General features: G+C 35.2%; 1 protein-coding gene and 3 pseudogenes across 1 annotated transcript; 3 read left to right on the forward strand and 1 right to left on the reverse strand.

Moving 5' to 3' along the window:
• Positions 1–5,247: 5,247 nt before the first annotated feature.
• Positions 5,248–6,007, forward strand: LOC114180597 (vignain pseudogene; annotated as a pseudogene).
• A 147-nt stretch (positions 6,008–6,154) lies between these two features.
• LOC146886978 (uncharacterized) lies at positions 6,155–7,039 on the reverse strand (annotated as a pseudogene).
• Positions 7,040–16,692: 9,653 nt separating this feature from the next.
• LOC146886979 (uncharacterized) lies at positions 16,693–20,103 on the forward strand (annotated as a pseudogene).
• Positions 20,104–22,429: 2,326 nt separating this feature from the next.
• LOC146886980 (uncharacterized) lies at positions 22,430–24,272 on the forward strand. Its single transcript, XM_085671963.1, has 8 exons — positions 22,430–22,438; positions 22,656–22,748; positions 22,834–22,941; positions 23,026–23,406; positions 23,509–23,576; positions 23,672–23,759; positions 24,086–24,169; positions 24,267–24,272. Exons 1-8 carry the CDS (start codon positions 22,430–22,432, stop codon positions 24,270–24,272), a joined length of 837 nt encoding a protein of 278 aa, XP_085528089.1.
• The last annotated feature ends 2,018 nt before the right edge of the window (positions 24,273–26,290 follow it).

Here is a 26,290-nt window from a genome sequence, read left to right on the forward strand (position 1 = left end):
ATGTACCTTTGGTCTCCTTTGTTTTTAGCACACTATGGCCACTTTCTAGAGACATATGAGACACATTCTTGGTCTCCTTTTGTGGTAGAACGAAATTAGCCTTGCACACACCATAGTTAACTCTTTTGTCTCTCATTTTTGTAACCTTATTTGACCTAGTTTCTAGAAGCTAGGGTTAGGTTTTTGTAGAGACATCCTTAGGTATCTTTTATTTGCTTAGAGGCCCCTAAACTCTTCTATATAAGGGGTGCTCCTAGACATGTAAAAGGGTTGAACATTTTGAAGTAAAAACACTCTTGTGTCTCAACCATTGGTGAGAGTTTCCTCCCTTGGGAGTGAATACTTTTAAGCCTTATCTTGCATAGCAAGTGGCGGCACACATCCACTCATCTTCAAGGTTGCCATGGCTTCTAGCCTAGCCTTATAGTGGCGTGCTTCTCACATCTTTACCATTTCTTTCCTTTCCATTTTATGTTTTTTTCTTCCTTTAATTGTTCTTTGTTTTCTATGGTTTATTTGCTTTCCATTTCCTTTTTGTTTTGAATCAATCCATCATCTTCTTCTCTTGAGCTTTGTGAAAGGAACCTTCACATCTAGATAGCTTGCTATCTTAATGTCCAGTGGGGATTTCGCTTAGCTTTCTTAATCAACTCACACCATATTCAATAATCTTAAAAAGGAACAAGATAATCCTTCATCATTTGGTATCTAGAGCCTAGGTTATCTTGAATATGGTGTTTTTCATGTGCTAACCTTGTCTTGTTGTAGCTATCTTTGTATGGTTGAAATCCATTTCCATTGCACACAAAAACAATGCTGGCAGAAACTGTTCACGATTTTAAAAGATTAAACTGTACCTGCTCAGTGATCCAAAAATTACGTTCTTTATATCAAAAGAAAGCTCTGTGAGTCTAGTTTCCAACAAAGAAAGAATTAACGCATTTGGAGTTCTGTGGAGAGAGTTATGATCAAATGAGTGAGCAAAGGTCAGAGCTGCCGAGAATACGAAAAACAACGTTTTCAGGTTATGTTGTGGCAATTTTGGCTTCGGTTTTGTGACTCTTTTGCTCCTAAATGTGGTTGGATAACATGTCTTTTGATGCTTAGTCTTTGAGCCTCAAATCCATGAGTTTAAATGCATGATAGCTACATGTTTGTGTCTTTGTGTATGTCATGTTTGAGTCTTTAAATGTGCCTAACTTTTGCTTGAGTCATATGTCATATGTTAGCTTGAAGTTTTCTTATTCTTGTTTTTCCAAGTATTTGAATCTTGCTTTCACTTTATGTCTTGCTTGATGTATGCTCCATGAAATTGATTTTGGCCTAAAACTTGAGGAACTAAGTGTCCAAGCCACCTAAAACTCTTTCTCACCATTTTATGAAACTAGTTGTGAAAGAAGAAAAATTTGCACCAATTTTTGCCTAAAAACTGAGAGCAACCTTGCTCCTTGGTGAACTAAAAGTGTGTTTTTCACTAGGTGTTATGCTACTAGTTTTCATACTTGAGAATTGGGTGATATTGGCTAATTAGTTCCATGCTTTAACTTGGTTATGATCTTTCTTGGTGTATGCATGATTTAAGACTTGAAAATGCTTGTTAAGTGCTTTCCATAGAGTCTTTAAAATGTGCTTTTCTTGTTTTAGTCTTGTTAAAAGTTTTGTCTCAAACTTTTCTTCTTTAGAGTTTAGCTTTCCTTGTCTTTGTGCTTTTCTTGCTTGTCACTAGGTGTTCTTTGTTTTGTCTTAGTAGTTTTCTTTTCTTGAAACTCTTGGGATGTTGTGACCGAATCACTTGCCTTGCATTTGAAAGGTTTTGAACAAGTTTTTAAAAGCGTTTGCTTCACTCCTTTGGAGGAGCTTTGAGTGTAACCTTGCCTTATTACTTTGGGAGAGTGATCTAAACACTTGGGTTACATTTTGGGTTGGAATTGGTCTCGGTTTTCATGTTGTCTAACTCCTAATTCATTTATTTTGTCTTGGCTTTGAGTGTTTTGTTGTAGGAACCATGGCAAGTTCATCAAATGCACCTACTCTAAACAAAAACAATACATTGATGAGATTACTTCGGGATTTGGAGTTGTCTAGGAAGGAGGCCCTTGAACAATTGAGAAAAGACAAGGAGCAAAGTGACCTAAGAATCCAAGAGCACATTCAAAGGCTTGAAGCTAGGGAGCAAGAAAGAGAGGCTAGGAAAAGAGGGCATTCTAGGCGCAACCCATCACAAGAGAAGCAAACTCCAAAGATTCCTAAGTTCTATGGAGGAAGTGATCCCAAAATCTTCCTTGATTGGGAAGCTAAAGTTGATCAAATTTTCAATGAAAATCATGTAAAGGATCAAGCACAAGTTGATCTAGTAGTTTTAGGATTTTTGGAATATGCCAATACTTGGTGGCATAAAGTTTGTAAGAATTATGACCAAGGGCCACCCGCGGCTTCTTGGATGGACATTAAAACTCTTATGCGCGCTAGATTTGTTCCTCCCTCCTATAGGAAGGAACTTCTTTTGAAGCTCCAAAGGCTTCACCAAGGTTCTATGAGTGTGAGTGAGTACTTTAAAGAATTAGAGTCTCAAATGCATAGGGTTGAAATAAAAGAAACTAACAAAGAGAAAATAAAAAGATTTGTGAGTGGTCTTAGGAGAGACATACAAGACCAAGTAGAGTTGTATGAGTACTCCACTCTTGAAAATGTTTTCACACTTGCCCTTGGGATTGAAATTCAATTGAAAAGAAAAAGAAGGGCAAGGAAGAGTTACTCACCCAACTACTACTTTAGTCACTCATGGAAGGGAAAGGATAAAAAGAGACATGATAAGTTCCCTTCTAACTCTCATCAAGAACCACCAAGTAAAAGTAAATCTCCAAGTGATCACATTCACCATTCCACTAAGATCAAGTTCCATTAAATGTTTTAAATGTTTGGGTTATAATCACATTGCTTTAAATTGCCCAACCAAGAGGACCATGGTCTTAAAGAAGAGTAATGATGTTGAAAGTGAACACTCATCTCCCCATTCTCTTTCAAAAGAATCTTCTTCCTCTAATAAAACTAAAATTTTTGAGAAAGACCCTATGTTATTAAGGCGCATGATAGGTCAAGATCAAAGTGAGCTTGAGCCAACTCAAAGAGAAAACATTTTTCAATCTAGATGCAAAATTAACAAATGGGTTTGCTCTCTAATTATTGATGGAGGAAGTAGTACCAATGTAGCTAGCACAAGGTTGGTGGAAAAGCTTAGCTTAGAGACCATTCCTCATGCTAAGCCCTACAAGCTTGCTTGGATAAGTAAAGAGGGAGAAATAGATGTCAATAAACAAGTCCTAATTAACTTCTCCATAGGAAGCTATAAAGATGAGGTGTTATGTGATGTTGTTCCCATGGAAGTCACACATATCTTACTAGGTAGGCCATGGCAATTTGATAAACAATCTTTACATGATGGTCATACCAACCAATACATTTTCTTCATAAATGGGAAAAAGACCACTTTACAACCTCTATCACCTCAAGAAGTTAATAAGGATAGAAATATAATAAGAAAAGATAAAGAAGAAAAAGAAAATGGGCAAGCTTTCACTAAGGTGTTACTTGCCTACAAAAAAATTCTTCCAAAGCAAGATGTGCATCATTCTTCCTTCTCTTCCCAAGCCAAAAAGGAAGGCCCAAAGCACAAGCAAGAGAGGAAGAGTACTTTAGAAAATAAAGATGGCCTAACCAAAGCTAAGGGTAATATCCTTAGAAAGGATGGAACAAGAGCTCAAAAAACGGAGATGCAAATCCTCCCCCAAATCAAGTCAAGCTCCATCTACAAAGGCTTAAAGAATTTGTGGTCAAATTCTCTCCAAGGAGGGGAGGATGATGAAGGATTGACCCCAACCAAGGATGGAGGCACATGCTTAAGAAGACTAAGCATGTTTAGAAAGGAAGTTCACTAATCCTTCATCCCTTTCATTTATGTTTGTTATTTTTGATTCCCTAAGTTGACTTAGTTGAATCAGCTTTAGTTGACTTGTTGACCTTTGACTAGGTTTGACTTGTTGACTATAGTTGACTTGACTTAAACCAACATGCTAATCTATGTTTATTTGCTTTGTAGGTTAATTAGGAGTAAGAAAACAATGCTAGGTGGCACATGGTGATTGTGGAGCATAAATGATGTGGAGGAGAGAGTAAAGCAAAGGCGTAAAGCATAAAGAAAAGGCATAAAGCAAGTGTACCTATGTACCTTTGGTCTCCTTTGTTTTTAGCACACTATGGCCACTTTCTAGAGACATATGAGACACATTCTTGGTCTCCTTTTGTGGTAGAACGAAATTAGCCTTGCACACACCATAGTTAGCTCTTTTGTCTCTCATTTTTGTAACCTTATTTGACCTAGTTTCTAGAAGCTAGGGTTAGGTTTTTGTAGAGACATCCTTAGGTATCTTTTATTTGCTTAGAGGCCCCTAAACTCTTCTATATAAGGGGTGCTCCTAGACATGTAAAAGGGTTGAACATTTTGAAGTAAAAACACTCTTGTGTCTCAACCATTGGTGAGAGTTTCCTCCCTTGGGAGTGAATACTTTTAAGCCTTATCTTGCATAGCAAGTGGCGGCACACATCCACTCATCTTCAAGGTTGCCATGGCTTCTAGCCTAGCCTTGTAGTGGCGTGCTTCTCACATCTTTACCATTTCTTTCCTTTCCATTTTATGTTTTTTTCTTCCTTTAATTGTTCTTTGTTTTCTATGGTTTATTTGCTTTCCATTTCCTTTTTGTTTTGAATCAATCCATCATCTTCTTCTCTTGAGCTTTGTGAAAGGAACCTTCACATCTAGATAGCTTGCTATCTTAATGTCCAGTGGGGATTTCGCTTAGCTTTCTTAATCAACTCACACCATATTCAATAATCTTAAAAAAGAACAAGATAATCCTTCATCACACATTGCTTACTTATTTGGTCGAGTTTGGCTAGGTGTGGTACAAAACTCTTGTATCAACTCCTGCAATGTGTTGCGGATGAAATGGCTCCAAGTTCCCAAGGCAAGGGCAAAGTTCAACAGACTAGTAGCCAATTCGGTGCAAAGTTCCCTGAAATGAAACTCCCAGAGGAAATGGAGCCGCTAAAGACACGATAGAAGAGTCTCTTCTCATTGGGAAAGAGTATCCTCGCAGCTATGTCTACATGCATGGAAATTGCTATGATAACACTCCCATTCTCCTTCTTAAGAGCCTCTATAGAACCCATTGATTGATTCCAAACACAAACATGGCAATGAAGAAGCTCTTGTGGGTTGTTCTGTCCCTTTCTTTGGTTCTTAGAGTGGCCAACAACTTTGATTTTCATGAGAAGGATTTGGCTTCTGAGGAAAGCTTGTGGGACTTGTACAAGAGATGGAGGAGTCACCACACGGTTTCGCAAAGCCTCGGTGAGAAGCACAAACGGTTTAACGTGTTCAAAGCGAATGTGATGCATTTCCATAACACTAACAAGATGGATAAGCCTTACAAGATGAAACTGAACAAGTTCGCTGACATGACCAACCATGAATTCAGGAGTACCTATGCAGGCTCAAAGGTTCATCACCACAAAATGTACCGAGGCACGCCACATGGTAAAGGCACCTTCATGTACAAGAATGTTGGTAGTGTTCCTGCTTCGGTGGATTGGAGGAAGAAAGGTGTTGTCACTGATGTGAAAGATCAGGGCAAATGTGGTAAGCTTAATGATCACTACTCACTAATCATACAGCTCAATATTACAAGGAGTGTTTACCGGTGATTGTAGCACGGATCTAAACCATGGTGTAGGGGTTGTGGAGTATGGAACAACGATTGATGAGACTAATTACTGGATAGTGAGAAACTCTTGGGGAGCAGAATGGGGAGAACATGGTTACATCAAAATGCAAAGGAACATATCTAAAAAGGAGAGACTTTGTGGCATAGCCATGATGCCTTCATACCTAATCAAAAATTCCTCTGATAATCCAACAGGATCTTTCTCATCTCCCAAAGATGAACTTTGAAAAAGCCTCTCACAAAATCAAACTCTCATATGCCTTAGTTGTTGCTTTTTAACTTTTATCTAAGATTGTATGCCAATGTATCCATCAATATATTATACATCAAACAGAAATAAATGTTTTAATTTGATTTGAGTTCCTAGCAGTTTCTCATGTACACCCTCTCTTATTGCCAAGAGTTGAATGCAAAGATATAGCTTTGAAATATTCCTTGGTACCGTAAATGTTTTCTGAGGGGGGACCACCAGCACCACCCTCTTGAGGTGAAAGTACTTGAGAAGCACTGTGCCTTGTTCCTCTTGAAGGCCAAACCATATTAATTACTGGGTGTGAAGTAGCCATAACTGTTTGGGTTGAATCCACTTGAGTAACACTATGATTGGTTCCTTGTGGTTGTGAATGCGAACCAATTTCAATCACTACATTATCTTAGTGTTGAAGTGCGTAATACCTACTTCTTGTTTGATGATCCAAATTGGAACGAAGAAGGATGAGGGAATAACTAAAAGCTCCTCCAACAATGACTAACCATAGTTTTTTTTTCATGAGTTGTACAATCAGAAGTCCACAAAAAAGTACAGAAGATCAACCTCAAATCCTAAATGACTCAGCCTAGACAAGCCTAAAGATATGAGAGCAAATGCAACACTCGAAACAAGACTATATACATCTGGTTTCTCTTTCACATATTTATCAAGGAAAAAGGAGTACTGATGACCAGCAAAGTTGAAAACACTGTGAGCTTCCAAACAGTGAGAATTGGAGTACTCCCATGTCTTTGCAAACAAGGTGGAAATGGAGATTAAGAAACTGAAAAGAATGTAAAGAAAGATCTTCCACCAACTCCAATTTCCAATTAAATGATTGAAAACGGAGTTGAAAGGAATAACAGACAAGTCCAACAATAGAGGAAGAAAAACACATAAATCTCCATACCTTTGGCTGATGTAGCCAACTTTGAATTTTGATAAGCATGAGCACTGTGTTCTTTCTTAAGCACGATTTGCTTTCAGGAACAAAGATGTCGACCACCATTGGAGATGCAAAGCTAGTGAACGAGCAACGGAGACACACTTTAGATTTCAGAAAATGTGGCACCTATAATTGAATCTCTGTACAAAAATAAGCATCAAGGATTTCAAAGTCAGAATTTAACCACAAAACGAAAAAAATTGAAAACCTAAAGAAAAGAAAGGGAACACCATTACCGTTTAGAAGTAAGGTGAAATTCGAACGAAATCGCGAGCAAATCGTTCAGAAGTAAGGAAGCAACTGCAAAGATTGAGATTGAGAGTGAGATTGAGGAAAACGTAACGAGGTGAAGTTTGAGGAAAGTGGATTTCGAACGTACGAACAAAGTGAATCAGGTGAGTTTTTCGAACGTTGGTATAGTGTGTCTGTGCCCCTTTTTTCGAACGTACGAAGTGATAAAAAGGTTTTTAAAAAAATATATAAAAAGGATATGGAAAAAAATGTGGAGGGAATTTTTCCTGGGGTTTATCATAAAACCTCTAGTATTTGTCAAAGGTTTAGAAAACCTTCACTATGTGTAAAATCGGAGGTTTTATAACCTCCGTTAATAAATCTACATTAAAATTAATCTTTTTTGTAGTGTGAGTGCTAGCCTTGCTTGTGTGCTTTGGGAGTGTGATAAAAAACACTTGGGTGCTTGAGAAGACCACACTTGGTCTCAGGTTTGGAATTGTTTGTTAGCTAACCTCTTCTTTGTCTCGGTTTTTGGTGAGTTTTGGTGTAGGAACATGAATATGGATCTAATGTTGGAGGTAGAGGAAGAGGAGGAGTCGGCCTCACCTTATTCCTCTCCCATGGTGACTCCTATGGCCTAAGAAAGTGAACAAATGACCCTTGCCAACATCTTACGTGAGATGGAAGTGAGTAAGAGAGAAACTTTTGACCAATTGAGGGTGGATAGGAGGCAAAGTGAGATCTTCCTACAAGAGCACATCCAAAGACTTGAGCTTAAGGAAGATGAGAGGAGAAGGAGGAGGTCCTCTTCCGAGGACTCTAGCCATGGTGGAAGAAGAAGAAGGCACGACTATGATGGTGGTGGAAGGTGCAATCCAATCCCACAAAGACAACCTCCACCAATCAAGATTTCAAAGTTCAAGGGAGAGAATGATCCAAACCTCTACATAGAGTGGGAGCAAAAAGTGGACCAAATCTTCAATATTCATTTAGTTAGTGATCAAGAACAAGTAGATTTAGTAGTTTTAGAATTTGAAGATTATGCCATGACATGGTGACATCAATTGTGTATGGACAATATTAACCAAGAGCCACCCGCGGCATCTTGGATGGACATTAAAACTTTGATGCACGCTAGATTTGTTCTTTCCTACTATAGGAGTGAGACTCTTTTGAAGCTCCAAAGGCTTCAACAAGGGTTTATGTGTGTGAATGAATATTTTAAAATGATGGAGTCCATGCTTCTCAAAGTAGGACTCCAATTTGAAAGTGGAGAAGAAAAGATAGCTAGATTTGTGAGTGGTCTTAGAAGAGAAGTTTAAGATGTAGTTGAGTTGTATGAGTATTCCACTCTTGACCAAATTTTACACTTGGCCTTAAAAGTTGAAAGTCAATTGAAAAAGAAACAAGAGGCCAAGAGGAATACTTCATACAATGAATACTACTCTAGAACTTGGAAAGGAAAGGAAAGAAAGGATGAGAAACCACCTTCCAAAGACCACCCACCTAGGACTAATTTGTCTAGAACCTCCCATGAAAGTGCAAACTATTCTCAAAGTTCAAGAACTAGTTCCATCAAATGTTTTAAGTGTTTAGGCTATGGTCACATTGCTTCAAATTGCCCAACAAAGAGGAACATGATCTTGAACCCTAAAGGAGAGGTTGAAAGTGAACATTCTTCTCCCCCCTCCCCTAAAAGTTCTTCCTCCCACACTTCTTCCCAATCTTCAAGTGAGGATGAAATCAAACCTAATGAAGGAGGTTTGTTGGTGGTTAGGCGCATGCTAGGCCAAGTGCCTAAAGAATTTGAAAACCAAACAGAAAATATTTTTCACTCAAGGTGCCAAATCAACAACAAAACTTGCTCCCTCATAATTGATAGTGGAAGTTGTGTTAATATGGCTAGCACAAGGGTTGTGGACAAGCTTGGCTTGAAAACCATCCCTCATGCCAAGCCCTATAAGCTTTCTTGGCTTAGTGAGGAAGGTGAGATTAAAGTGGACAAACAAGTCCTTATTAACTTCTCCATTGGAAACTACAAAGATGAGGTATTATGTGACTTAGTGCCCATGGAAGCAACCCACATTTTATTAGGAAGGCCATGGCAATTTGATAGGAAAGCTTTTCATGATGGCCATGCCAACAAATTTACCTTTAGCTTCCAAGGCAAAAAGATCACATTACTACCTCTTTCACCAAGAGAAGTCAATGAGGACCAATTGCAAATGATAAAGAAAAGAAAAGAATAGAAGGCGCAAAAGAAGGCGCAAGGGCATGGCAATGAGTCCAAGAAGAGCATGATCACCCTCAAAGGGGTGAAGAAGGTAATGCTTGCCCAAAAATCCATCTTCCTAGCTTATCCTAGTGAATCTTCCCCCTCCTTCCAAAACCCTCACTCTAGATGTCCCTTAGACTTGTCATTAGTCTTAGATGAGTTCAAAGATGTTTTTAAAGAACCTCCAAAGGGTCTCCCACCCCTAAGAGGTATAGAACACCAAATTTATTTCATACAAGACTTATTTTTGCCTAATAGGCCAGCCTATAGGACTAGTCCCGAGGAGGCTAAGGAAATTCAAAGACAAGTGAATGAGTTGTTAGAAAAGGGGTGGGTGCAACATAGCATGAGTCCTTGTGCAATGCCCGTGATTCTTGTCCCCAAAAAGGATGGAACATGGAGAATGTGCATAGATTGTAGGGCTATCAACAACATAACCATCAAGTATAGGCATCCTATTCCTAGATTAGATGATTTGATTGATGAGTTACATGGTGCAACCATATTTTCTAAAATAGACTTGAAGAGTGGGTACAATCAAATTAGAATCAAAGAAGGTGATGAATGGAAAACCTCTTTCAAGAATAATTTTGGATTATATGAGTGGTTAGTCATGCCTTTTGGCTTGACCAATGCACCTAGTGCATTCATGAGACTCATGCACCATGTTCTTAGAGAGTTCTTAGGGAAGTTTATTGTGGTGTACTTTGATGACATTCTCATTTATAGTATGTCTCAAGATGACCACTTGCATCATTTAAGGAGTGTGTTAGAGACCTTAAGGAAGGCATTCTTGTATGCTAACATGGAGAAATGTGTGTTTGGGATGGATCATGTGATCTTCCTAGGTTTCAAAATAAATCAACATGGGGTCCATGTGGACTAAGAAAAAGTGATGGCCCTAAAGGATTGGCCTCCCCCAAAGAATGTAAGTGAGCTTAGGTCTTTCCATGGGTTGGCTAGTTTTTATAGGAGGTTTGTGCCAAACTTTAGCACCATAGCCGCCCCTCTCAATGAATTGGTGAAGAAAGGTGTGGTCTATAAGTGGGGCAAAGATCAAGAAAAGGCTTTTGAAACTTTAAAACAAAAATTGATCAATGCACCACTCTTAGCCCTCCCTAACTTCTCCAAAACTTTTGAAATTAAGAGTGATGCATCCAATATAGGCATTGGGGTCATGCTTCTCCAAGAAGGGCACCCCATAGCCTATTTTAGTGAGAAACTCAAGGAGAGTCACATCAACTACTCCACCTATGACAAAGAGCTTTATGCTCTTGTGAGAACTTTGCAAACTTGGCAACACTATCTTCTTTCAAAGGAGTTTGTGATACATAGTGACCATGAGTCACTCAAATTTTTGAAAAGCCAAGGCAAGTTAAACAAGAGACATGCTAGGTGGGTAGAGTTCTTAGAGCAATTCCCATATGTGATTAAACATAAGCAAGGAAAGGCTAACATTGTGGCAGATGCACTTTCAAGAAGGCATTCCCTCCTTTCAATTCTTGAAACTAAATTTCTTAGTTTTGATCATATTAAGGAATTGTATCCAAGGGATGTTGATTTCTCCTCCATTCTTAGTGAGTGCCACCAAGGGGCTTACAAAGACTTTTACCTTCTCAATTAATATCTTTTCAAAGGTAAGAGACTTTGCATTCCCCAAGGTTCCTTAAGAGCCTCACTCATTAAAGAGGCACATGAGGGAGGATTAATGGGGCATTTTGGGCCAACAACACTTTGGAAGTCTTGAAAGAACACTTCTATTGGCCTCACAGGAGGAAGCATGTAGATAGGCAATGCAAAAGTTGCATAGCATGCATGAAAGCCAAGTCTAAAGTCCAACCCCATGGTCTTTACACTCCCTTGCCTATCCCTTCCAAGCCTTGGGTTGACATATCTATAGATTTTGTCTTAGGCCTCCCAAGGACCAAAAAAGGTAGGGATTCCAATTTTGTAGTGGTGGATAGGTTCTCTAAGATGGCCCATTTCATTCCTTGCCATAAGATTGATGATGCAACTTATATTGCAAATCTTTTTTTCAAGGAAGTGGTAAGACTACATGGCCTACCTAGGTCCATTGTAAGTGATAGGGACTCCAAGTTCCTAAGCCATTTTTGGAGAACCTTGTGGGGTAAACTTGGCACCAAGCTTCTTTTCTCCACCACTTGCCATCCCCAAAGTGATGGTCAAACAGAGGTTGTTAATAGAACCCTAGGGCAAATGCTAAGATGTATGATAGTGCAAAACATTAGAGAGTGAGAGGAACTTCTTCCCCACATAGAGTTTTCCTACAATAGGGTTGTGCATTCCACTATTTCTCATTCCCCTTTTGAGGTTGTGTATGGGTTCAATCCCCTAACTCCCTTGGACCTCATTCCCCTTCCCACTCATAAGGCATGGACTTGCCAAGATGGTGAGGCCAAAGCCAAGTACATCCAAGACTTGCATTCATAAGTCAAGGAAACCATTGAGAGGAGAGTTAAGAAACAACAAGAGGATGGTAATAAGGGAAGAAAGGAAGTCATCTTCCAAGAGGGAGATTAGGTTTGGCTTCACTTGAGAAAAGATAGATTCCCTACTCAAAGGAAATCTCAGCTCCTCCCTAGAGGGGATGGCCCCTTTCAAGTCATTCGGAGAATTAACAACAATGCTTATGAGTTAGACTTACCCCCAAGCTACAACATAAGTAACTCATTCAATGTTTGTGACCTTTCTCCTTTTGATGTAGGGTTTAAGAATTCGTGGTTGAATTCTCTCCAAGAAGGGGAGGATGATGAAGGCGTGACCACCTCCTTAGAAGCTTCCTCAAGAAGGATCACTAAAAGCATAAAGCTGGTTTGTTTTGCATCTTTATCTTTGTTTTGCATTACTTTAGTTTGAATTCCCTAAGTTGGTTTCTAGTTGACTTATTTTGATTGACTTGTTGACTTTGATCCAAAGTTGACCTTTGACTAAGATTAGATTAACTTAAACCAACATGCTAATCCTTGTTTGTCTTGTTTTGTAGGTAATTAAGAGAAAGTAGAGCATGACTAGGTGGCACTTGGTGATTGGAGCACTTGGATGAAGTGGAAGAGAGAGGAAAGCAAAAAGCATAAAGCAAAAGCAAAAGTAGACATGTACCTTGTCTCCTTTTGCCTTTATGGTTTATGCCTTAGAAGGTCACTTGGTCTCCTTCCTCTTTTGGCCTAGAATCCTTATGGAAATGCCTCCACCAATCATCTCCCTTCACTTGGCCAAGACTGACTCTCACATTAGGTTTAGGGTTTGCTAGTTAATCCTTTTTCATGTTTTTATATTTGCTAAAGGACCCCTATGAACTCCTATTTAAAGGGTGCTCCTTGTCTTGTAAAAGGGTTGATCATTTTGTTATAAACTTTGTGCATTCAACCACCAATTTTCGTGAGCTCTCCTTCCTAGAAGTGAACTCACCTTTGCCTTATCTTGCTTGCAAGTGGCGGCTCCATCACTCATCTCTAGGGTTTGGTTGGCTTAGATCCCCCCTATGAGTGGCGTGCTTCTTCCATTCTTCATCTTCTATGCTTTCCATTTTTATTGTTTCTTCTTTCATTTTGCTCTTTAAGTGTTGTTATTGCCATGTGTGTTTAAGCTTGAATCCAACTCTCTTCTTCCTTTCATGAGCTTGAGAAATGAACCTTCACATCTAGATAGCATGCTATCTTAATGTCCGGTGGGAATTTTCAAAAATCTTTCTTAAACAACTTCACCATATTCATAACTCGAAAAGGAAACAAGATAATCCTTCATCAGAAATGCAAACAATATGTTGAAATATAAAATGACAAATGTAAATTTTTCATTTTCTGATTGGTGCCTATGTCCCATTCTGTGTTTAAGGTCCATAGCTTAGAAACTCTTTATCCTTTTTACTTTAATGAGCTAAGGGCAATAATAGATTACATGTATATGGTTTTCTAACTTACTGGTATTAGACCCGTGCATACATATGTGTCGTTTTTTTATCTTTTTCATAAGTTTAGATTTTAGTTATTTTTATATTATATATATATATATATATATATAATATGATAGATTGATTGTATGGTTAAGAAAAAATAATATAGCAAGTAGTATTAAATGAAAACATAAAGCTAATATTAAGGTAAAAGATGTAATTACTTAAGAATATTTAAAATGTATCACTTTGCAATTGATTTGAATCCATATCTAACTAGTTAAATGAAGAATTAGATCACTAAGAATAGTAATTACATAAAAAAAAGTATATTTCTCGTTTTTCTATCAAAAATAAACTTCTAGCTTTATAATCAACTACAACAAGATATAACAAGTTCATTTTCTTTTTCAAGTTTTAGCATTATCATCAACTTCATACTCTTGCTACAGGTGATTGTAGATCACGATAATGAAGTTCCCTTGTGTACAAGAACACAAACATCAGTTAAAAGCACGGGAGAAACCTTGTGGTTTTTTAGTCTTTTAGCCCTAAAATAATAGTACAAAAAAAACATTGTTATTGCTCTCACCTATGGACCATCAATTATAGAATAGAAAACTACAATACCACTAACAAAAATAGATGTTTCGACGCATAGCCACACAAACAACTGAGTAGTTGTAACATAATCGACAAATGTAAAGAACTAAAATGTAACATCCAAAGATAGCATTAAAAAATGCATATCAAGGTTATTAGAAAATATCACATTATAAATCTGCAAGTATCCTAAATGATATTCAAGGATCCAATTTCAAATTCATAATACTTCTTAATTGATAGATAAAATGCTTGTTAGGGTGATAACTTTTCTCTAATATTCAACAGACTCAAGCTAGCTTTGGTAACTATTTACCATCATGTTTATCGTCAAAATACAAAGAATGCAAGCTTTCCAATGCCATGTACAACATCAAAAACCACAAAAGCAATCCACTTACTCACCTTGAGTGAATATACTTATCAACTTCTTCCTTCTTCTCAGGACCATAGATAAAACCATTTTTCTTCAGATAAAGAAGCAGTTTCATCTTGCATTTTCACATCTCCATATTGCTTTCTTTTAGAAAACTTCCTAGAGCCTAAATCACAATGGTATCATCATTTCAAATGGATTTTGAGAGTTACCTTGCAAAAGAACAATGCTTTCAAATGTCGCATAATTGAATGCTATTGGTATTATGTGAAAACATTAGACATCATAACATAATGATTAATTCACAAATATCATATCATACCTTTAGGAACTGCACCTTTTAACTTTAGCACCTCATCATGAGCTTGAACCACTTCACTTTTTAGCTTTGCAAGTATAGCATTATGCTTCTCCATTTGAAGTGGAGTCACCTTTAAAAACATTTCCAACCACTTTAAAACAAGATTACAAATACAACAGGGAAAAGAAAAAGATTGATAAAGCGGTGAAACAATTCAACAAAGAAAGATAATTTTCTCATATACGTGACACACTTACTTAGTGCATGCCCAACGCTTCATCCCAAAGAAAATTCAGCAAAGTGAGCTTCCAAGAAAAATCTGTGTGATATCCATTTGCACCTTCTTCAAGCCAATCCAAAGGAAAATCCTTCATTATATGATCAGATTCAACTATTAAATCTTTCAGAGTTTTCAACCATCAATTACTTCCCTTGCTAGTCAAGGATGGTGACCTAAGCTGGCAGTATAATGTTTCAGTTTCCTTTTTAAACTAATCCTCTGTGCAAGCAATGCTGATAGTATTGGCTTTTTACGCTGCACACTAGAACGCATGATTCTGGTGCTATTTATAGAGTTTTCATATTTTCATTTGACTGTAGATTGCGATGTATCGTAAGTTTTTATAGTCATTTCATTTTTCTTGTTCAAATATGTTCCTGCGAAATAATTTTATTAGAACATGTGATTGATGTTTGTGAATCAATTGTGTGCATGTATAGTTCTGTAGTTTATTTGGTCATTTTATAGGGCAGAGGAATGTAAATATCTGTTGCGTTGGAGTTCAATAAACATACATATGCTTTCCAAGTTCAGACAATTTCAAGAAGAGTGAAACTTGCTTTGTTAGTTTTGAAATATTACCTATTTAATACAGGATTGTTAGTTTGGTCATTTATTCCTTTTGTTAGTTGGATTTTATTGATGCTGGATCAATGGATCAATGCTTACAGAACTTGGCATAAATGTATATCATGATTCCATTTATGGGGTCTAAAATATGTGTATCAATCAGTGATCTCAAAATTATTACTTATTTAAGCACAATTTCTTGCTGAAAATTCATGAAGTGAAGTTGGTTGCCTAAATTCTTTCTCTCTTTTTTTCTTAGAGGTGCTAACAATACATTTTTCACCGTTGATCATACTTTTAAAAAATTATGAGTGAAATTCTTTAAAATAGAAATACAAATTGCAAAAATTTGTAATTCAGTAAATTTGTGAAATAAACAAGTTGTGTTTCAAGTATGTAATTTGTTGAATTGCATCAAATTAGATTGAAGATCATAGAATAGATAATGTTCATCAGTGTATATAATATAGAGAGAGTCAAATCCATCAGGCTTGCTCTAACACTACTAGACCCTTACATTGTTTTATTGGAGACACGACCAAACAATGTTATATCCCCATTTAATGAGAGAGAAAAAGAGGTAAGCACAATCAAATATGTTAATAACAATTTTATCATTTCAATTGATAATTGTACGGATCTCTTTGTACCTACAATGGAATAGGATGACAGAGAGAGGCTGATCAATATATTTTAATCAACCTTTGTTGTTCTACAAGATTTCCATATTTCGTATTGCAGTGCCATTCCTTTGTTTGCATCCAGCTGATTAGGAACTTAATTGATTCCCACACATCTTATACATTCCCACCATCTTGGTTTACCTTGAATATTTTTTTAGAGGATCTCTTGATCTTTCATTAAGTTGATAAGAATCTTTATCTGGTTCTTCAGTCTTTATGATGTTGTGACTAGTAACATGTATGATTTAAGTAATTAGTTTTTGCCAAAAATTATTGCAATTCACGGCGCTTGTGTGTTTATTTCTTGGATTTCATTGCTTCATGGCATTTAAACTTGGACCACAAATATGATTTTCTGAGTGATATATTTTTTGGACCAGAAAGCTGAAACAATTATCTAATTCAATTATGTCTTTTACAACAATTATCTTAACAGTAGTTGAAACAATTATCATGGAAAATTAACGAGAAAACCAGAGTCATGGACAAGAGTTGGATGAGTCAACCAAGATCTTCTAGCAGGTACTTAGATGGTTTAAACAAATTTCTCAACTTTGCATTTAGTAATGCAGCATAAGGTGATAAAATTTTATGTTCATGCAAGAATTGAAATAATTCTTGTTGGAGTAACCAAGTAGAAGTGTATGAACACTTAATTTGTGATGGATTTGATAAAAGATATGATAAATGGATTTTTCATGGGGAAGGTGGATCTTCAAAAGTGGATAAAGGAAAGGCTAATATGCATGATAATTTAGATGAACTTCTAAAGGATACTTTCATGATGCCTAAGTGTGATTTTGATGACATCATGGATGAAGATGAAGAGTTTGATGTAGAAATGGTGAGGATTTACAATTTAGTACGTGATGCTTGTCAAGAAGCATACCCGGGTTGTAAAAAATTCTCAAAACTATCAATCATTGTTTGTTTACTCCATATTAAGAAGCTTTATGGGTGGAGCGATGTATCATTTAGTGCGCTACTACTATTGCTTAAAGAATTGCTTCCTAAAAACTCTTCTTTGCTGGTAACATTCCAAGATTGCAAATACTTAATCAAAGAGTTAGGTTGTAGTTATGAAAAAATCCATGCTTGTCCTAATGACTATATCCTATTTTGGAAAGAGCATGAGAATGAAGATACATGCCCCAAGTGCGACGCTTCTAGATATAAAGAGATAGTGTGTCTAAATCTTAAGAAGAAAGTTTCTTGCAAGGTAGTTTCTGCTCCGGTTCCAGCCAAAGTGTTGAGGTATTTTCCTCTTAAATCGGGGATCAAGAAGTTATATATGTCATAAAAAACTGCTGATTCAATGAAATGGCATGAGAAGGGTCGTCCTAATGATGGAAAATTAAGGCATCCTACAGATTCACTTGCTTGGAAAACTTTTGATTCACTACATCCTGATTTTGCATTGGATCCACGAAATGTGAGGCTTGGGTTAGCAAGTGATGGATTTAATCCATATAAGACAATGAGTAGCAAATATATTATTTGGCCGGTTGTTCTAATTTCATACAACCTACCTCCATGAGCCTGCATGAAGCAATCTTATTTGATGTTATCTTTACTTATTCCAAGTCCTTCTTCCCCTAAAAGTAGCATATATGTCTATTTAAAACCTCTAGTTGATGAGCTAAAGGAGTTATGGGAGAAAGGATTTGAAACCTATGATGCCTCTAGTAAGCAATATTTTAATGTTCGAGTTGCATTACTTAGGACTGTAAGTGATTTCCCTGCCTATGCTATGCTATCAGGTTGGCGTACTAGTGGAAAGTTGGCATGCCCTGTGTGTAACTATGATACATGGTCCAAGTACTTGTCGAAAAGTAAAAAGATTGCTACATGGGTCGTCGTAGTTTTTTGGACTCCAATCATAAATGGCGGAAAAATAAGAAGTGTTTTGATGGCTATGAAGAATTTAAAGTTGCTCCGATTCCATTATTAGGTTCTACTATATTGGAAAAAATTGGCGAAAGAGAGAAAATTTATTTGGAAACCCTCAAAAGAGGAAAAGAAATAATGTTGATCTATGGAAAAAAAAAGTATATTATTTGAGTTGCCATATTGGGATACTAATTTGCACCGTCACAATCTCGATGTAATGCACATCGAAAAGAACATTTGTGAAAATGTAATTGGAACACTATTGAATGTAGATGGAAAATCAAAGGATCATATCAAAGCTTGCCTTAACTTGGTAAAGATGGGTATAAGGTAGGACATTCACCCAATAGAAATAGAACCAAATAAATATTTGTTACCACCTGCACGATTTACTCTTTCATAAAAAGAAAAGGATATCTTTTGTGGCATTTTGAAATGAGTGAAGCTTCCAGAAAATTATGGGTCTAATATTTCTAATTGTGTTCAACTTGAGCAGCAAAAACTTCTTGGGCTTAAAAGTCATGATTTTCGTATTCTGATGCAAGACTTACTTAAAATAGCAGTACGAAGAGTTTTACCAAAAGAAGTTGGAAGAGTTTTAATTAAGTTAAGCTCATTCTTCAATATTTTATGCTCCAAAGTTATCAATATTGAATTATTTGAATGTTTGGATGTTGAAATTACATTGATTCTTTACGAATGGAAAAGAATTTTCCCTCCATCTTTTTTTGTTATAATGGTTTATCTATCAATACATTTAGCATACGAAGCTAGAATTGCAGGACCGTGCATTACCGTTGGATGTATCCAATTGAGAAGTAATTTGATTTATATTTTTGTCCTTTAGTAGGTTTCTTCTTAATTTGTACTTAAGTTTTATACTTTTATGCTTATAAGTTTCTTCTTAAGTTAAAGAACTATGTGCGTAATAGACGTTATCCAGTGGGTTCTATTGCAGTAGGGTATATAGCAGATGAATGTTTGACATTTTGTTCAAGGTACTTAGATAACGATATCCAAACAAAATTCAATAAACCAGCAAGGAGTTTAGATGGTCCTATAGGAGATGGAGTCATGACAAGTTTGGATCCTCTTACATGGGTGCAAGCTCATCGATATGTGTTATTCAATTCTGAAGCTATCAAACCATTTCTCAAGTAAGAAGATATGCATACTCAAGAATACATATTATTACTACACTTTATTATAGTTTACTTAACATATATAGCATATTCAATTTTTTTTCTGTAGGCAACATGAAGAATTTGTTTTCAGTCACAATCGTCAAGGTTCAACAAGAAAATGGAATAAGGCTAAAGATCAATGTCTTACTTTTCATGAATGGTTTGAAGATCGAGTAAGGAATTTATATGTTAGTGAAGATGTTAAATGGTTGTCTAAAGGGCCAAATACAGTTGCGAGAAGATTTTCTGCATATGCAATAAATGGCTACAAGTTTGTCATTGAAAGTCATGAAAGAAAAACACAAAATTCAGGGGTTATGGTTGTTTCATCTACAGTCAAGTTTAGAAGCAAGAAAGATGAAAATCCGTTGGTAGAAAATGTTACCTACTATAGAGTTTTGAAAGATATAATTGAATTGGATTACTATGGACATTTCAAGTTTGTGTTGTTCAAATGTCATTGGTTTCAAATTAAACAAGATGGTTTTGGATTGGTACTCATAAATTTTCCAAGGTTGATATATGAAAATGATCCTTTTGTATTTGCATCTCAAGTAATGCAAGTGTACTATACAAAAAACCCAAATGATCATTGGCATGTTGTTACTAACACCACCCCTAAAGATTTGTTTGATATATATGGTGATCTAGAGAATGAAGATGTGGAAAAGCACTTAGATGATCAATTAAGAAGTTCAATGTTTGTTCAATTTACGGTTAATGAAGATGAAAATATTTGGTTTAGGGATGATGTACCTAGAACAACCATTGATGCAAGTTTAACAGATGATGAAGAAACAAGAGAAGAACCTAGATAAGAGTCACTTGATGATTGAGTTCACTATTTAAATTGCTTATGTTTTTAATTTTTTACAGTGGTACAATAAGGGCAAGAGGTAAAGTTTCATGGGCTACCAGCTCAATGGAAGATAACCTTAATTATCAAGAAGTTCAAACATACACCAAGAAGCATAAGGCTTCATGGCCAAGTGGATCAATGACTGAAATTCTTAATGAGCTAGAGGAGACAACATCAAGTCCTTGCCTAACACCCTTGGCACCCTATTTGATTAACGATGATAGTAAGTGTAAAGTACTTGATAATATATATTCTTTAGAAAAAAATACAAAAACAATATTATTCTTTTGTCATTTATAAAAACAGGTCTTGTTATCAAGAAGAAAAGGGGTTCAACAAAGTGTCTTAAGACTCATGGTTTGAGTCATGAAGATCGCATCAAGTTAGACTAAATATTCTTGGCCAACCTATTGGTCAATATAGGGCTGCCTTGAGCTCTTATTTGGGAACATTGGCTAGGAATGCACACATTGCTCCTTTGACATACACAACTTGGAGAGAGTTGAAAATAATTGGGAGGATATGTGGCAAACAGTCAAGGTATGATTTTTTTCTCATCATTGATATATGCTTTCTATTTATTTCTGAATTGATTTTGGACCAAGATTGAACGTTAATGTCAATATATTAGTGTTAAGAGTTATACAAATTTGTCACTGTTTTTGGATCAGTTTCAAGATAAGATAACATTATTTATTTTTTATGATAAAGACAAAGCAACTCATACTTGCTTTATTTGTTTCAAGATTCAAATACGAGTAATTCTTTTATTTTATAAAGTTTGACACATCTTGTTTTGTATGTATTATGTATATTTTGATTCTTGCTAAAGTTTCCCCTCACCTCTGTAGTATGTTCTTCTTCAAGATTATGGTAACTTCATTCCTCTCTCTGTATATCAAACAAGATAAGGTGCCTTCTTATATTATCTTTACATTTAGGCCCTTTTGTGTAGAAACTGTATGAGTTAGGTTCCTTACATTACAAATGTATTTTAGTTCTATTTTGATACTCTGCAGATGAGTGATTAAACGTGTCTTCGATCTAATGAAGTAAAACTGCTACAAAATATAATTTGTGTATAGAAGCTTCACAAATTTTCTGATGGTTGTTAAATTACTACAAATCATCACTCTAGCTATAAATGTGTGGTTTTACTTAATGGGAGTTAAATGCTTATAACAGCAAAAATTAAAGTGGAATTTGGGACTATGACAGTTTATAAGTAATACATACATAAAAATTGTGAAAGGTCAAGTAAATCTTTGAAAAGTCATTTAATTTATAATCAAACTCATTAGAAGTTATGATAATGCCACATCATTCTTTACAACATTTTTTTTCTTTCGTAACTGTATATTGAAAATATTTTTAAAATATTTAAATCTTCAATCGGTGATATTTATGATATTATCTTTTTTATAAATTGACAACATATAATATTTGGATATCACCATAGTGACATCTTTATATTTAGATATTGCAGTAGGGACAATAGCTGAAGTCATTTCTTATTGGGTAAGATTTGTGTTATACATCAAATGAGGTCCTTGCATTTTGTCGGAAGCCAATTCTTTACAGGGGCCACTTAGATTTAAATCTGCCTTTGTATTGAAATTTCATGATTTTTGAATTACATGTGACAATCGAAGTGCCAACAAGTTTTCAAAATCTTTATTAATTGTTTGGTGCATGACAATGTATTTCATTAATTTCCTTCAAAAATGAATGTTTCTCTACCAGTGATGAGTATGTTTCTCATAAGATACTTTGTTTACTTGTTTTTTAGTATGAGTATCGTCTGCTTAATGAATGTGAAATGGCATCTACCTTTAAATTTAAGAAAACCTTACTACAAGCAATGTCTGGAATACTTCTTCATTTTGGTTAACGATGGGACAATGGTGTAACCATGTTGAAATGTTGAAATGTTAATTAGACGAAATCAATTCTTGTGACTTTGTGGGATAGTCGAAACAAGGTTTGGACTTTGGACTTCGAACTTTTTGAATGTTGTTTATTTCCATTTGGAATGACTTTATGGTTTTATTTTGAACACATAAGTTATTTCTGAATTGATATTAATGTTAATTCAAATATGTTTTGGTGTAGTCAAAGTTTGATATAGAAGAACGTGGTAAAAAATGGGTCTTGCAAAGTATTGGTTCAAGTTGGAGGACTCATAAATGTCACTTGAAAAAGAAGTTCTTCAAGCCAAACATGAAGGAAGAGTACAATTTAAAGAATCGACCATCCATTATTCCAGTTGAACAATGAAATCTAACATGGCTAAGGTAATAGTAATTTATAGTTTATTTTTAGCTATGTTATTTCCTCCTTATGTGATAGAGGTGCTATTTTGTTCTGTTTGTTGGTATTGGATGTTAATTTTCATATTAATTAGAGGTTGAATTGTACATATTTGATCTTTTTTCCTACCTTTTGGTTGGGTTACTTTCTTACTTTGTGATTAAATTTTTCCTTTGCTAATGTAGTGTTTTTATTTTAAAGGAACATAGTGAGAAGAATAAAATTAGCAGAGCAAAGTATACATTTGTCCATACCACTGGATCAAAAACTTTTGCAGAAATTCGTGAAGAAGAGGTAAGAAAACTAGTTAAGGACAATTTTTCTTGTGCTTTTGTAGGAAAATTGGTTGAACTAATCTTACATATTTTAATTTTAATAGAGGATGAAGAATGTTGATGCTAAAGAGCCCTCCCGTGTAGAAATGTTCCTTTTGACACACAAGTCAAAGAATGGAAATAAGACAAAGGATGGAACAAGTAGAATTTTTGTATGAACATCTCTATCATTTATACTTAATTTTGTTTGACACTTATAATTCTTTCAAATTAAGTAGATGTGCTTTGATTTTCAGTCAGAGCTTGAGGAGGCCATTACTTTAAACCCTGAAGCAGAGGAAAGCACAACTCAGGATGATTTATTTTCCCAAGTCTTGGGTAAAGAGAGACTTGGCTTTGTACACACATATCGAAAAGGGGTTGCACCTACAGATTTATGGGGAACTAAGTCTACAATTGAAATCCAAAAAATAATAGATGAAGTAAAAAGGAATGCTAGAGTAGAGATACAAGAGGAGATGCAAGTAAAATTACAAGAACAAGTGGAAGCCATCAAAACTGAAATGTTTATTGCTTTTAAAACATTTTTGGCTCAGCTGCAGACATGCTTTCCAACAATAGCAATTCCAAAATTTTCTAGCATGTGGAATCCAAATATAAATGAAAGAGATATGAAGGTATGGTTTTATTCAACATCATTTTAGGTCATTGTTTGTTCGCTTATTGTAAATATATGCATCCTTGTAAATTTGTTTCATTTTTTTTCTCTTCAAATTTAGGACAAAATTAACTCTCATAGGAAGAAAAAGCGGAAGGAGGAAAAAGCTCAAAGGAAACATGTTGAAAGGTAAATTCATCACATCTAACATCAATTAGTTGTGTTTTTAGTTTGTTAATGAATTTTTAAAATTGATGTTAATTATCATTTTATAAATTTTATAGTAAATCGAAAGAATCTAAAGCAAAGAAGGCCAAAGTTTTAAAAGATTTAAATATGCCCGAGCATCCTCCCACTATGTCTCCTAATATGGTAATTTTTTATTTGTTTCTTTACATATGGTAGTAATACTTGTTTTTGCATGTTTTCCCCTTCCCTTATTATTCATTTATTCATTTCTTAGTTAATCATTTTCCTTTGCATGTATTTTTCATACTTCAAGACATGATTCATATATATTTAATCATTTTCCCTTCTTGTATTGTTCAGTTTTTAGTGTATTTTCCTGTTGAGATTGAGATTGAATATATTGTTTGATGTGTGTATTGAATATATTACTTTATGTGTGTTAGGGGTTAAGTCAAGAATATTTAAACAGACAAATTTTTGTGTTGATTTTAGTTTGTGTTAATTCACAGGGTAATCCTTTAAAAGGTATTCACAAACTAGTGAATCCAAGCCTTGAAGAAAGTTATCCAATTGAATCAGTTCTGAAGGTTAAAGTATTGTTTTTCTTTCAATAATAATTAATACAATACATTCAATTTGATTTTCAAGATGGTATAAGCCTATTTATTCTTAATTATGTTCTTTTTACAGAATTGAATGAGTTGAAAGCAAAGACACCACAAAAAGGAAATTTTAGTGGTGCTAAGCTCAAGAAAAGTGGGAAAAAATAAGGACTTTGTCATGATTATATACATTGCTTGTATTTGCAATTGGTTGAGAACATATTTTCTTATTGTTGCAGACTTTTTTTCATATTGTCACAGACTTTATTGGTAATGCCTAGCAAGTCATGATGCTAGTGCAATTAGGTACTTGTTTGTAGCATTTTATGGAGCATTTTATGGAACAATTTATACATAGTCAATATTTGATTTGAGTGGATACAATATTCAGAAACTGTGGTTGTATTCAAATGAAAGAATTAGAATATTTTTGTGCTTGCATTTCTCCTTTGGACTATTATCTCCTTTGGACTATTATGAAGCCTTTTCTCTCGCACAATTCACGTCAGGGGCTAGAATGCATAGTATCAATTGTTAGAAAATGATTACTCAAATAATATTAATAATAATATAAATATGAAATAATATAATAATAATTATTAAATCAATAATAATACTAAGACAATATATAAAACAATGAATTTTAATCAGAGATCAACAATTATAATAACAATAATAAATAAAAGATAAAAGGTAAGGAGTAGAAATATCCTAGGTTGAGGCACGCATAGCGCTATCCTTAGAGAGAAAACGCCCCTACTGCACAGGGCTAAACAAATATATCAATATACAATCATATGTGTTTCTTATCATATGCGTTTCTCTCCCAAGATACAACAACCCATCAGATCAATCGAGTGCAGCGAAGGATCTCTGAACCTTATGAACACCACTGTCTTAAAGACAATATAGAGAAGAAATGAAAAACATTTCAGAGAAAAACTCTAGAGTTTGTTGTCTTTGTTGTCTCTGTTATTGGTGTTGTTCTATTCTTCCCCATGCACCTGGTGGTATTTATAGGTAGCAAAAGGAGACAAAGGAGTAAATAGTAATAAGAATATAGCCGTTAGCCATAAAAAACATTAACCCATAAATTAAAGGTCTATAAAAACATGAGTAACAGTAGAATTTTTATTTTAGTTATTTTATTTTTTAAATTATATTAAAATATTTCTAACAAACCCCCACATAATTTAAAAAAAAAACAAAAAATATATTATCTTTTAAAACAAAATATTGTAGTTCAGTGTAAGGAACCTTCCGGGTCTGACCCTTACACCTAGTGCTTATAAATTTCCACCCGAGAAAATGCAGAGACTTGATTGTCTTGAACTACATCCCTTGTGGTCGAGTTTTAGTAAATAACACATACAATATCGGTGTTCATTATAGGTTCTAATCAGTGGGTGCACGTTACGGGCTTGTGCATGTATCTTGTTTCATGAGTGTCACTTAGAGACTTGCCCATGTCTCACAGTGGCGGCCCCACCATCACACTAACTAGGTAAACCCTCAAAGGGTGGTTTGTGACTCACACCCCTACAATAATTGTCATTGGGTTTATTAAGAGGTATTTTATAAAATAATTCACATACCTCAAGCATTAGGTTTATTAAGAGGTATTTTATAAAATAATTCACATACCTCAACCATTAAGTTTATTAAGAGGTATTTTATAAAATAAGCATAATAATGCACATACCTCAACCTTATTATTGTCACAATTTATAGTACACCTCGTCATAGGAATGAGACATAAAATTTAATCAAATTATTTGGTGTACTTTAGTCAACAACAACTTCGTTGTTACCCATTGAACTCCATTCCATGGGATCGCCATTCATGTGGAGATGGGTGTCCATTGTTGCAACTAATTTATGGGCTATAGTCTCATTCCCCTCGACGACTTAAATACTTGTTGTTGATGCATCAACCTTTTGATAAGCAGATCTGGAACATTTCTTTCTAACTTGACAAAGTCAAGAGAGATAATATCATGAGTAATTAAGTTTCTAATATATTTGTCTCTCATTCTCATATGTCAATTTTTCAATTTCATTGACATTTTTACTAAAAACTTTAAATATAAAAATATGATTGTCATGATGCAT

The sequence above is a fragment of the Vigna unguiculata genome, chromosome 4, assembly GCF_037176805.1.
Source record: "Vigna unguiculata cultivar grain cowpea cultivar isolate G323 ecotype 2 chromosome 4, ASM3717680v1, whole genome shotgun sequence".
NCBI lineage: Eukaryota > Viridiplantae > Streptophyta > Magnoliopsida > Fabales > Fabaceae > Vigna > Vigna unguiculata.